This window comes from Poecilia latipinna, unplaced genomic scaffold (assembly GCF_001443285.1).
Source record: "Poecilia latipinna isolate Pla-1442-1.1 unplaced genomic scaffold, P_latipinna-1.0 Scaffold107, whole genome shotgun sequence".
NCBI classification, from domain to species: Eukaryota; Metazoa; Chordata; class Actinopteri; order Cyprinodontiformes; family Poeciliidae; genus Poecilia; species Poecilia latipinna.
The window spans coordinates 487,970-500,496 of record NW_015112723.1 but is presented as its reverse complement, the minus strand read 5'-3'; the positions used below and the strand labels follow the sequence as shown (position 1 = coordinate 500,496).

General features: G+C 38.7%; 2 protein-coding genes across 3 annotated transcripts in view; one reads left to right on the top strand and one right to left on the bottom strand.

The window, feature by feature from the left end:
* zcchc24 (zinc finger, CCHC domain containing 24) overlaps positions 1-11,845 on the top strand; it is a 53,152-nt gene extending 41,307 nt beyond the window's left edge. The window contains exons 4-5 of one of the 2 annotated variants that reach the window (XM_015027792.1): positions 759-834; positions 11,760-11,845. In XM_015027792.1, the coding sequence (XP_014883278.1) occupies positions 759-834; positions 11,760-11,800 (117 nt within the window). In that variant the 3' untranslated portion in view covers positions 11,801-11,845. Of the gene's footprint in view, positions 1-758; positions 7,584-11,759 lie in introns of those variants that run through there. The other variant, XM_015027793.1, reaches the window with a different exon arrangement.
* Positions 11,409-12,527, bottom strand: part of ppifa (peptidylprolyl isomerase Fa) — a 6,630-nt gene continuing 5,511 nt past the window's right edge. The window contains exons 5-6 of the mRNA XM_015027794.1: positions 11,963-12,038; positions 11,409-11,876 (exon numbers count right to left, since the gene is read on the bottom strand). Coding sequence (XP_014883280.1) covers positions 11,741-11,876; positions 11,963-12,038 — 212 coding nt within the window. The 3' untranslated portion in view covers positions 11,409-11,740. The remainder of the gene's footprint in view (positions 11,877-11,962; positions 12,039-12,527) is intronic.

Sequence of the window (12,527 nt, the reverse complement as noted above, 5' to 3'; positions counted from 1 at the left end):
CTTTGTAGCTGATAATGATTCCAAGAAACCTGATGCTAATATTTCCAAACAGTCCATCATAATCAGATGAAAATTTCCCTCTTTTCTGGTACAGCTAACGCATGCTGAGGCTTTATGTATCTCTGAGCTAACTGTGCTCAGTCCAAACCTGTTTTATGAAGAACTTCCATGTGCATCAGGCCAAACATACTGCTGATAAAACTGTGTAGTAACTAACAGCTTTACTTGATTTAAATGTGCATAATCAATTCAGCTTTATCAGCCTCCATAAATCATTTTGAAATTCGATTTCTTCCCCCTCCTCCCCCACTGCTAAGTGAAGGATTTCTATCACAAACAGGGGATTTATTTCTGATTGACATCAAAATGTTTACGCCTCAGTTAAAATGGAGTCAATGAATCAATGAATTTGATAAGAAGAAGAAAACTTTGTGAACAGGATTTTTTGTAAACGTTTACCACCGGAGAGGCCGCGCCTGCCGATTTAGGGAAGGAGTTAACGTGTGGGACTATTCAGCCAATCAGAGTTTGGGCTCTGGTATCGATGTGTAAGTATTCTGCCAGAACTGAGAACTACATTTTAGGACATAAAAACATTCAGATTTGCGCCATCTGTTGGCAATAAGAGGTTATGACTATATTAGGATCTGGCAAACGACCTGGTGGAAAGCACTTCCTTGCAGGTAACAGGTCAAAACTGACGTGTCAGTCTTTACTTAATTAGCCTGACTCATTATTTGTTTTGTTTGTTTCTCCAGCGACCCTTGGAGAAGCCGGATGGCCTGGATGTGTCTGACCAGAGTAAAGAGCACCCACAACACCTGTGTGAGAAATGTAAAGTCCTGGGCTACTACTGCCGCCGCGTGCAATAATCATCTCTACCCAGAGGGAAATAACTTTCCCATCATAACTCATGTTATCTGCCTATTGACAAGCAGGTCTTCCCCTCTTATCCGCTCTGCTTCCAGACGGTAGCTCTAGTTCTCTCTTTTCATTTGACACCTTCCTTCTGTAAGATCAGGATCATTCATCTTGCACGCTTTCCAACAAATTGTAAAACCACGTACTAGAAACCGCATTACTCCAAATGTATATTTAACTCCAGCAAATTAACGTGTCGATGAATTAGCACCGAGCATGTATCGTATTGGTCTCACTGACGATATGTTTAGTGTCAATACCTCACCGTTGGCTTTGTGTTTACAGAGATCTGCTTTCCTTTTTCCTGCCAAGTGAAGTATGCGATGTGGTGAACATTTTAGTCAGGGGGCTTCTAGCGATGGTAAAACAAAAAAAGAAGGCCTTCGACCGTTCGTTTTCGGGGTCAGCAGCACATCTTACTAACTGTGAATTAACTGAGGGATAAAGTGCCATACATCCCGAGCTTACATTTCACATATTTATTTCCTTTTTCTTCTAGTGTGCAATTTGAATTTTAACTGGGACATATGGAATATTTTTTTTCTATGTTTGTGTATCACATTGTGTTACTGCGTCCATGTGTATTTAGGAACTACTGTAGGTTCAGTCGTATAGCGTCGCTCCTCAGATGGATTTTTGAAAATGTTGACGGAAGCGGTTTCACCGAACCCCTCTGGAGATTTTTCTTAGCTTTGCAAATTTGGAGATAGCTGTATTGAGCAGCAGCAGATGTCGGACAGATTACTGTAGCTTCAAATTAAAAGAATAGTCAATCTATAGGACACGTTTCTCTCTGAATATGATCTTGTTAAACAGTATTCTTTACAGCAATGAAGTTCTTGCAAATGCTTTGAATTGAATTAGTGTATATATATATATATAACTTAGAAGTTAAACTGTTACACTAGCATTTGACAAGCCAGTAAATGAATTGACATGCATTGTAGTTATATCTTGTAGATATTTCCAAAGCCTTCACCATTGTGTCCAGTAGCTAACTGCTGAGTAGGGAGGCTATGCAGGAAGGCCAACGGTATGGCTCAGGGTATTTGAAGAGAGGTTTTGTTTAAAAGTTATGCGACGCGTGTTTGCGTTTTTATTTTTGCATAAATCCAAATTAGCTGAATCCATAGGCTGAAGCTAACCTCTAGTCTGAGAGGGGCCAGCAGTTTGTAGGAAAAATGTCTGGCATGAACCTTTAAAGTGCTATCCCTTGTACAGTGGGGGTTATCTGCACAGGAAATGGAGGTATGAGGCAGTGCACCACCAATGATCTTCCTGTGTGATCCAGGTACTGAAAATACCACGTAGGGGTTTTCTTGCCAGGTTAACTTTGTGATAAAAAATATATATATATATCGGTGTAAAAAGGAAAATATTACAGCTGTTTAAGTGAATGCAATTTTATGTATTTTTGCACTGCCTTACTTTTCTGTCAGGTAAATTACACTTGGTAAAAATTCGGTTTATTAATACCTCGCCAATTCACAAGAAATCACACATACATTCCAATTGATCCTAGTTATCGAACAGTACATTAAGCTCAGTTTATTATTCAGTGTGATGTCAAAAGAGGAAACCCAGCATCTAGTCTTTGACTTGCAGCCTGGATGAGCTCGTAGCGACAGTAGACAATCACTTGCGTTGTTGTTGACTTTACAGCAATCCCTCATACCGAGCAATCATGTTGCAACATGGGAGAGGAACAATGGTCCTTTAATAACAGCAGGAGAGGGAGATCGATTAGTTGATGGAAGCCTTATCTCAGCCGACGCCTTCCTCCAGGAAGGTACTACAGCCGAAGCAAAACCAGACAGAAACGGACTAGATGTAGCTTCTATGGAGAAAAAACAACAAAGAAAACAAAAAGCTAACACTTGAAATGTGAGCAAATAATACAAATTATAGAGGAGAAGAAAGTGAGAAAGTGCAGCATGATTTTATACAGGAAGGTTATTGGTGCTCTGTCTCCTACTTTCATTATTTTCCTAATATTAAAAGTAATAACTGACTTCTGTGTAAAAGCAACCCAATGCAAACAATTTAAGGGTTTACAGGTTCATTAAGTAGTCCCTTCTTAAACTAAAAGTTTTGGATTTGGGAGTGGGCAGGAGCTGTTTTCTGATATTTAATCTTCATGCGGTTTCAAAGATACAATTTCAGTACCAGAAAATGTTTCCATTATGCCGTTCATTCAGCTTAAAGTTTGTATGTTGAGATTCAAAAGAGACTGCAGAAGTCACCAGCGTCTTCTTTGACAGCATGGAGCAATAAGTATCTTTATGCTCCCCCCTCCCCCACATGTTACTGTGGACTGCCAAATGTGTGGCTGAAAGAAGGAAACTAACCTTCCCAATTTTACTCCAAGAGTAAAATCATGAAGTCAAAAGGAAGTATAAGAACAGAAAAACTACTACTAAATCTTGTGGGTGCTTTTTAGAGTTTTTAAGTCTATTAAAATAACTGTAAGCAAATGTAAAATATAAGATAATTATAGCAATAATTAGCAATATGTTAATTATTTAGCAGCAGTTAGAATAATTGTAGCTCTCTTGTCATAAATTAATTAGGCATATGTTTATATATATATATATATATATATATATATATTTCTTTTTTTTTTTGTAAATACTGCAATACTCTAGTATTGTTACTCAAGCTTATCATACTGTGATAATCTAATACTGGCATGTGCCTTGTGTAGGATGGTAGCTGTTCGCTTTGGTCTTTGCTTTTCTTTTAGGAAGTTATCTACTACTGGTAAGATGTTGGTTAATTATAACTTTTTAACGGAACCTCACTTTGAAAATCCTGACCTATCCGTTTTAAGCTCAGAATAAGTGCAGAGATCATTTCTAAGTGGAGGAACTGAATTTGAACTCTGGCTTGCGAAAGGCAAAGCTGATAATTGTTATGTATACTGAAAGTGATGTAAACACAGTCCGTTTTTCAGTGCCTTCTGTCATAAGCTTTGTGACGTCAGGAGGTATTATCAAAGTGTAGATCTGAAGAATTACAGAGGGACTTTTGTATTAGTTTCTAACGATTGGAATCTACCTTTCAAGGATTCTTTTCCATGCGAGTTGTGATCCCCCTTATATGTACTGTATCTGAATGCCTTTTAAACGCTGGTTGAGTATATTTTTATACCGTAACACGTACGTGCCTTCAAAAGATTTCAAGGGCGAAGGGTAAGTGCCGTGGGCTCAGAGGTGGAACTGTGTATGTGCTAACTGTGATGTTCAGAAAGTCTGATGGAGGTTCAAGATGTGACAAAGGATGAGAAAAAGATTAAAGCCCCTCTATTAGCGGTTGAACTGGCATGGCGGGTGTTCGCTTCAGAGCAGTTTGCTGGACCAGCGTTTCCAGCTGGCAATAACAATCCCACTGTGGTCTGTTGTCATGGAATATCAACATAGATGTTATTTCTTTTTAGATCCTCACAACAGAACAAAATGCTTATAAAACTTTGGACCTCACGCTTTGTTTTGTTTCTCCTTATAATCTGTTGTGGTTGCATTTATCCAAGAAAATATTGCTTTTGTCAAAAAAAAAAAAAAAAAACACATACACATTTACTTGCAGTATTTGGAGTCATACTGGTACATTGCTGTGTGTGTGGAAATGAAGCTAAATGCCAACTTTTCAGTTAAAAGGGCACTCCAGGGATTTAGTCCACGAAGCTGAAAGGCTTAACACTAACAAAAGCAAATGTCTTACTCACTTTCAGTCACTTGGAATAAACTCAAAATCCCACTAACTTGTTTTCCATATGGTCCCATAACATAATCTTTTATAAACTACACTGCCTGTTAAAAGATGACATCACACCTGGCATTAACTTGTGTTTTTGGGATGATTAAATCACATATGGAGAGCTGAAAGTACATCGACTCATGCCTGGCATAAATGTGATGTAATCTGATTTTCCTGCTAAATACAACTAGCTTAGAGGATATTTGTTTGCAAAGACCAGATGTTTTTTTTTTTTTTTTTTTTTTCCAGTTTTAGGCTTTAGTGCATTTTCATTTCTCATCTGCTTGCAATGAAATGCTTATGCATACAGTTGGCACCTAATTGTAGCACAGAACTTGTTTCTTATTGAGTACTAAAGGCATCTGGCCATGTGTCTACATAAAGACCACCTCTTATTGTGCCATTAACAGTAGGATCACATTGCATTCACAGGACAGGTGTAAAGATCCCTTGTGATTTGATTTCCTGTGAACGCCATGTGGTGTCAATGGTCAAGATGTAAATATTAGAGATCGCCAACCTGTTTCTGATCATTTTCACCAATTCTGAGTTCTTTAAGAGCTGCACAAAATAAAACAGTACTTTCCGCAAACGAAATAGAATGCAATAAAACATAAAGCTAAATGATGTTCTCCAGAACATCACCGAAACTTGGGATTTCTAACTGTAAACTGCAGCCTCTTTGAGTTCATTTGATGTAAAAATGAATGGACTTTAAGCTGATTCCCAAAACAAAGCCAACACTTTCAACTCCAGTACATTTCATAACAGGCAAAACTGCATTCATCAAAGGGGAGGGGGGGGGGCAACAAAGGAATCTAATTAAATATGTTTGGCTCCCGGTTATCTGCAAACGTCTCGTTCCCTGTTTAAAAGTAGCAGTCTGCAGGAGGAGGCAACGTGTCTCTATAGAAAGTTGCTCCTTTCTGGAATCTTCTCACAGCCTCTGTGCTTTACTTTAGATCACTTTAGCACTACCGGAACAGCTGAGTCTTCTTTCCTCCGTTACAACTTCCACACTGAAGAGTGTTGTCAGTGTAAACGGTTGACTTAGCTATGACACATTCACTGACGTGAAAAATGGTCAGGTGTATAGTTTTTTTAGGGATAAAGTCAGTCCTAGTCATGGGTTGTCTTCTTGATGCATTTCTGCTTGAAACTCAGAAGCCTTTTACTTGGCATTTCCAGATTAAGTGAGATTACGCGTCATTAGGACGCTGTTGACGTCATTTTCTCAGTCTTGAAAAGGTGTTGGTTTTTCAAAACCTGAGAATGGACTAACTTTATTGATTAAGCTGGCGGAGTGCCCCTTTAAACAGAAGATTTGGGATTTTTTATTTTTTTTTTTAAATCTTTTTTTTCAGACTCCTTACAGTCATCCGTTAATGGGAACAATCCATTTGTCTTACTGTTAATGTTCTCCTTTTGCTTTGTTCAGTGACACTAACTGGTTTGCCAGACTACATACCAATGATGCCTTATAAATTAACCTCATGAGTAACAGTGTTATTTGGTTCCACACAGAAACGGGACATAATGGTGCCATTATAAATGTCGTCTCTAGAATCAAATGACGGAAGACATTAAAAACAGAGAACGAACTTGTAGACTATTTTGAATTTTCTAGTACATCATCAGAACAGAATTAGCTTTTTTTTTTTTTGTTTTCTATGAATAAGATGTGTATTTTGGAAACATTGCTAGATGTTGAAATTTCTAAAGCAATCTGCAGCTTATTTCCCTGACTAAGATGTTTTATGTATATATTTGATGGCCATGAGTTCCGATGTTTATCGATATATAGCTTTGTTTGTTTGTTTGTGTCTATAAAGAAGGGCCTATTGCTGAGAAATAATCAAAGCTGGAAAATTGTTTTTGTTTTTAATTTTACACTCGTCTGGAGGAATATCCTGCAGAAATATTTATGGAAAGACTTTTTACAACACTTTTTGTATAGAATATGCAACAAAGTTTCACTAAGAAGGAAATATTGATGTCTACATAGAATGTTATTAGAGAAAAAGATGGTACATAATTAATACCGTTTCTCATTTATAAGCCATTGTATTTTCCACGTGGTAGCAGTGTTAAATAACCCACATTGCTATGCGACTAACCCGCCTTAAGGCCGTATGTATTCTTTTTTTGTAAACACTAATATGCAGATTCATTGTGTAAACATGCAGAGATGATGTTTTTGTTGTTTCTTATCTAGTGATGGATATTCACCACTGTATAAGCACATTAAACTGTGAGATGTAGTTTGCTTAAAGCAGCGACGACAGGAAACTGTTAGCAAAAAAAAAAAGAAGAAAAAGTTGTTTGTAGATTAGGACGTGCTATGCTTTTGTCAGGAAGGTGTGTTTGACAAAGAACTGTCCCGAGTTTGCATGTGCATGTGTTTGGATTTGGATGAAATATTACTTTGTGCAATTTACAATTATTTAAATCCTTTACAGTAGTTTTAACATTATCAGCAACTTTAGTCCTGAAGTATTACATTTAACAGAAGTGTAGCCTCTGATTAACACATATTTACTGAATGTAATGTGTTAACACTTAAATGTGGTCGAGCTGGAACGTTCTGTTTCTCTCTGTGCTGTGTGTGTGTGTGTGTACGTGTGTGTGTGTGTGTGTATCTCTTGAGATGATTGCATTGCAATATTGCAATAATGTTATGTTTGAATTGGACGGAACGCAGGCGAGAGGTGAATGATTTTTTATTTTATTTTATTTTATTTTTTTGGGAAACATGGACCGGAGAGGTTTGGAGCGTCGGCCACAGGTCTGTTTTTCACGTCCATGAAACGGCATTCCAAAATGTGCCTTATTTGATAGATGGGAAAACATTTTAGTGCTTTGGAGCTGTTGAGAGCTTGATGAATAAAAGGCAAATTTATAACTGCTCAAAGTGTGTTTTGTTTTTATTTATCTTGTGTCGGGTTTTCAGCCAATACCTCCTCATTGATTCCTGATGTCTCCAGTACAGTGTAGAAGAACTTTCTCACATTTTAGCATGTTGCAACAACAGATGAAAGTAGTTTAAAAGGAATTTATAAACTACCAAAGGAGAGTAGTGCCGTTTACTGTAGTTAGTGGAAAGGATACCTGACTTCTCAGTTTGTTATCGTTTGTTTTTACAAATAAAAGACGAAAAGTGAGGTGTGCATTTGTATTTAACCCTCTGAGTTCATAGCTTAAAGGAGCGTCTTCGGAGGATGTCTCTACCAGTTTGCACATTCAGTGACTTTCTCCCACTATTCTTCCAGGCAAAGCAGCTCCAGCTGCACTTTTGCTTGACCATTTTAATCCTTTAATAGGTTTTGATTTGAAACCTGGCTCTAATGTTTGGGGTCATTGTCCTGCGAGAAGGTTAACCTTCCCACTCAGTCTCAATTCTTTTCCTGGCTCTTGCAGCTTTTCTTCCAGCGTTACTCAGTATTTTTGCTCCATCCACTTTCCCATCAACTCGGACCGGCTTCACTTCTGCTGGGAGACGAAAACTTCCCCCAGAGCACGGTGATGTCACTGCCACTTTTTATTGCTAGAATAGTGTGTTCGGGGTAATGTGCGGTGTTGGTTTTCCTTCACACAGCACAATACATGTCATTTTTAGCACCTTCTGCACGTCTCTTGTACCATACACGGTTTCTTATGGACCTTAAATGGGGCTTTTTTTGAGCTTTTGTTGTGTGTTGCCTGGTCTTACTGATGCCATTTGCTCCCAAATGACCTTCTGACCCCTTCACAGAACAGCTGTATTTGTACTCGGATTCAATTAGCCACAGGTGGATGTTAGATTTTATCAAGGGATATCAGAGTAAATGTTGTCTACACCCTCTTTCTAACACGTCACAGTAAAGCACTACTTTATGTTGGTGTATGAAAGAAAATCTCAATAAAACACAGTCAAGTTTGTCGTTGCGATATAACTTAAAGTATATAAATAGCTGAACAAAAATCTGTTTTACAGTCGTTTCACTTTTATCTTCGAAGGCTCTAGCGCCTAAGCAGGACATAGATTACGGTGAAGAGGTTCCTAAGGGATTATCCGTGGTAGTTGTGTTACGCAGTCGAGTGAGACATGTTTAAAACCCCTTTTTTTTAAAAAAAGAAAAAAGAAAACATTCCGTGAAAGTGCTGAAAGATAGCAGACACATAAAGCTGCCAGGCCTCGCATTTCAACACCCAGAGTCTGGCTGTGGATAGAAAACCCCCCAAAGACACATAAAAAAAAAAAAGGGACACTCACTGACACGGGTGCTGGGTGATAAATGCGAGTCGTTTCGCGGAGAAAGCGGCCGGTCCCAGCTGTCAAGACGTCATTGTTTTGCACGTGTGTCGAGAACAGCGCCGCTCTCCTCCGGGCTGAGCTTTCTTATTCACAATATTGAGCTTTCGGTGCTTTGTGCTTTCCAAATGGCTACAAACTAAGAGAGGGTGGAGACCCAAATTATACCAAGTTTGTTACAACATCTTTTAGCCCAAACAGAGCGTGAGCAGGGGGGGGAGTCACTATGGCAACAATGTAATCTGAGAATTCAAACAAACGATGGAAGGTCAGGACACATGTGCTTTCATTTAGGGGCGAGAGCTTGCCTTTTCACGTCGCTTCATTATTTACTTTCACGAAGTATTAGGTTGATGAGCAGCACCACCCACTCTCAGGCTTTCGGGTTGGCCCGGGCCTCCTCCCCTCTTCCTTCTGCCTTTCAAATAAAGATCCTACTTGCAAATCTAAACACATCCTCAAGTTCCTCTGTGGTTCCAGAAAAACCAAATCACTTGCACTGACTGAACCCGGAGTACATATACCGTAGTTCACATGTTCGTCATCTGGTAACTGTATTCAAATCGGGGGATGTCACATCCTGCTCCAAAGGACAGGAAGTCGGTTGTGCTGAAGTGAGAGTCTAAAAAAAGCAAGTGGAACTTTTTTTTTTTCTCTCTCTTCGGGAAGCTTTAAAACCAGCAGGGTCGGTGGCACAAGGGAGCACATGTCCTGTAATCAGACCGCAGCTTGTAACAATCTGTAAAACAGCTTCTTAGTTGTGCATGAAAGTTCAGAGTACGTCCTGCTGTTGTACTTTTAAAATCTCATCTCTAAAAATAAAGAGACGTTGTAAAACGTTATTTAACACAACAACGGAGTTGAGCGAGTATGAAGAAGTGCACGGTGTGTGTAGCAATTCAGTTATTGACAAGGCTTTGCAACAAAAGGCGAGGCCCTTCAGAAAACCTTTTCACATCACAACCACTAGCTTTATGGATTCTATTGTATTTTATACGATAGAGGAAACACACATTAGTGGATAGCTGTGAAGCGGTAGAAAAAAATTGTTCACCCTTTTGTTTTTTGTTTTGTTTTTTACTAGTGAGAAAACGAGACATTTGTGGTATGCATTTGTTTTCAGTTCCTTTTACTTTGACATCCTTAACTAAAATCCAGTGCAACAGCCTAATTTAGTATTTAGAGTCTCAATATAAATAGTTGTAAAAAAAAAAAAAAAGAACATTACTAAACATGCAGACAAGAGCAATAGAATGATCCAGTCACAGTCCAGACCTAAATCACATCAAGAATCTGTGGCAAGAAATGAAAAAAAAAAAAAATGACATTCAAGGTCAATCTCAAACTGACCTAACTGAGCTCGAGCTCTTTTGCAAAGAAATTTGGGCAGAATTTTCAGTCTCTGGATGTGGAAAGCTGCAAAAGCACATATCCTAAAAAAAAAAAAGGGCAACTGTTTTTTGCCGGAGAAAGGTGGTTCCACAAATACTATCCCGCACAGACTGATGCCACACTTTTCGCATTATTTGTGAAAAAAAACACACACAAAAAAAACACACACACACAATTATCCCTATCTGATTTTTCTTTCATTTCACAGTTATGCAATACTTAGTGTTGGACTGTCACAGCAAATTCTAATAAAAAATGTGTAATGAGAAACTGTAAAACATTCAAAAGCTCTTAATTAGCTTTTGAAGGTACTGTAGAAGTCAAGCTTGAGTATTTCGTATAGTAATAACAAGAGATATTTGATCCTTCTTATCACACGGTAAGGAAAGTTAATAAAATACATTTGTCTGTATGGTCTTCAGGTGTTACTGTGTCTAAAAGCAGAGGGAAGGCTCAGATCAGTGAACACAAATCATTACTGCTCACACAAAGAAAGAAAGTGTAAGCCTATGGCATTAAAGCTTGACAGAGGCTGAATAGGAAAAAAAAAAAAGTAAAAATAACTAAAGAATAGGAAATTGTATTTCACTCTGACAAATTTGGGTGCTGCGTTTAAAAGCTGAGAGCTACAGACTGGAGTCATTCAGTATCTCAGGACCCAGCTGTGACTGTGTCTGTGTGTGTGTGTGTGTGTGTGTGTGTGTGTGTGCGTGCGTGGGTGCATGGGTTCTTGGGTTAGTTGCACATCTGTGAAGTCCCCTCTTCCCCACACAATAATGCTAAGCTATATCCCATATACACAATTTGGACCAACACAGTCAATGTTCCCACGCAGGCGACATATTTGGGAAGGTTACGTTTCAGCAGAACCTACATCGAAAGTATGCATTCAGTAGCTTAACAACCTTCCTTCACACACTGAAACATCTGCCTCGCCACAAACAAAACAACAGACGCAGACAGCTTGACTCTTAGGCAACAGAAACCCCATACCAAGAGACAATTGCAAAACATTTGTGATAGAAACAGGGTTCAAAAACACAGAGGATGTGAAAAAAACAAACCCATCTGATTTTATTAAATGTATTGCATAGATAAGTCGGATGGTACAAAGTGTATTCTTAGTGTATTTTACTGAGCAGCACTCTCAATAACAGGAATATGTCTCAATAGTACTTATTGCATTATTATATCAATAAAATCTGTACGCATTTCTAAATGTTACTCACTTGAGATTAATCATATTGTTCCTGTTCTGACCAATATCTTGATTATTTCACATACAATATTAAGATAAATATCAGTTTTAAACAAATCCTAATCATCTTGATCATAAACACAGAGAGCATAACTACTGCATTCAAGAGTAGCCTGAGGTTTTTATTTGATCTCTCCACAGTCAGTGATGACTATTGTCTTGAGCACTCCTCCGTCGTGTAGACCAAAGGACTGCATCTTCATGACTGCATCCATGCCGTCCGTCACCTGCCCGAAGACCACGTGTTTTCCATCCAGCCTGCCAATTGAAACGCAACAGCTCAGCCCCGTAAAGAGACACACTTGGATGCTATGGGATTCTGTGAAGACGTGCGAGCAACCTACCACTCGGTTTTCGCTGTACAGATGAAGAACTGCGAGGCGTTGGTGTGAGGCCCCGAGTTCGCCATCGAAAGCGTCCCTGCGGAGATCGAAACACCAGTCGGAGCGTTGTCACGCTCCAGAACACCTCTGTGTCCCCTTTTACTTTACCCCTTATCCAGGGACATTAAGGCCTCACTGAAGCACATGATAAAAGCCAAGAAATGTGAGGAAAAAAAGAGGCCCGTTTTTCTTCCTCCACGACTTACGCAATCTCTATTCGCACCACAGAACGAGCACTGAAAAAATAAACTCCATGTGAAAAAAAAAACGATGATCTGAGAAAAGAAATTATTTTGATTTGTGCACGTTGGCTCATTGAAAAGTAGGTCATTCACATCAGGATTGCAAAATCTATATGACCAGAAGTTTGTATGGCTTAAGAACTGCTATCTAGTGGAGAGGAGCAGTAAGTTCATCACTGGGTTTTATTGAGTTTATGTTTATATATATATATATATATATATATATATATATATATATATATATATATTCGCGCGCACGCACGTGTGTGTCTGTCTCGCGTCAC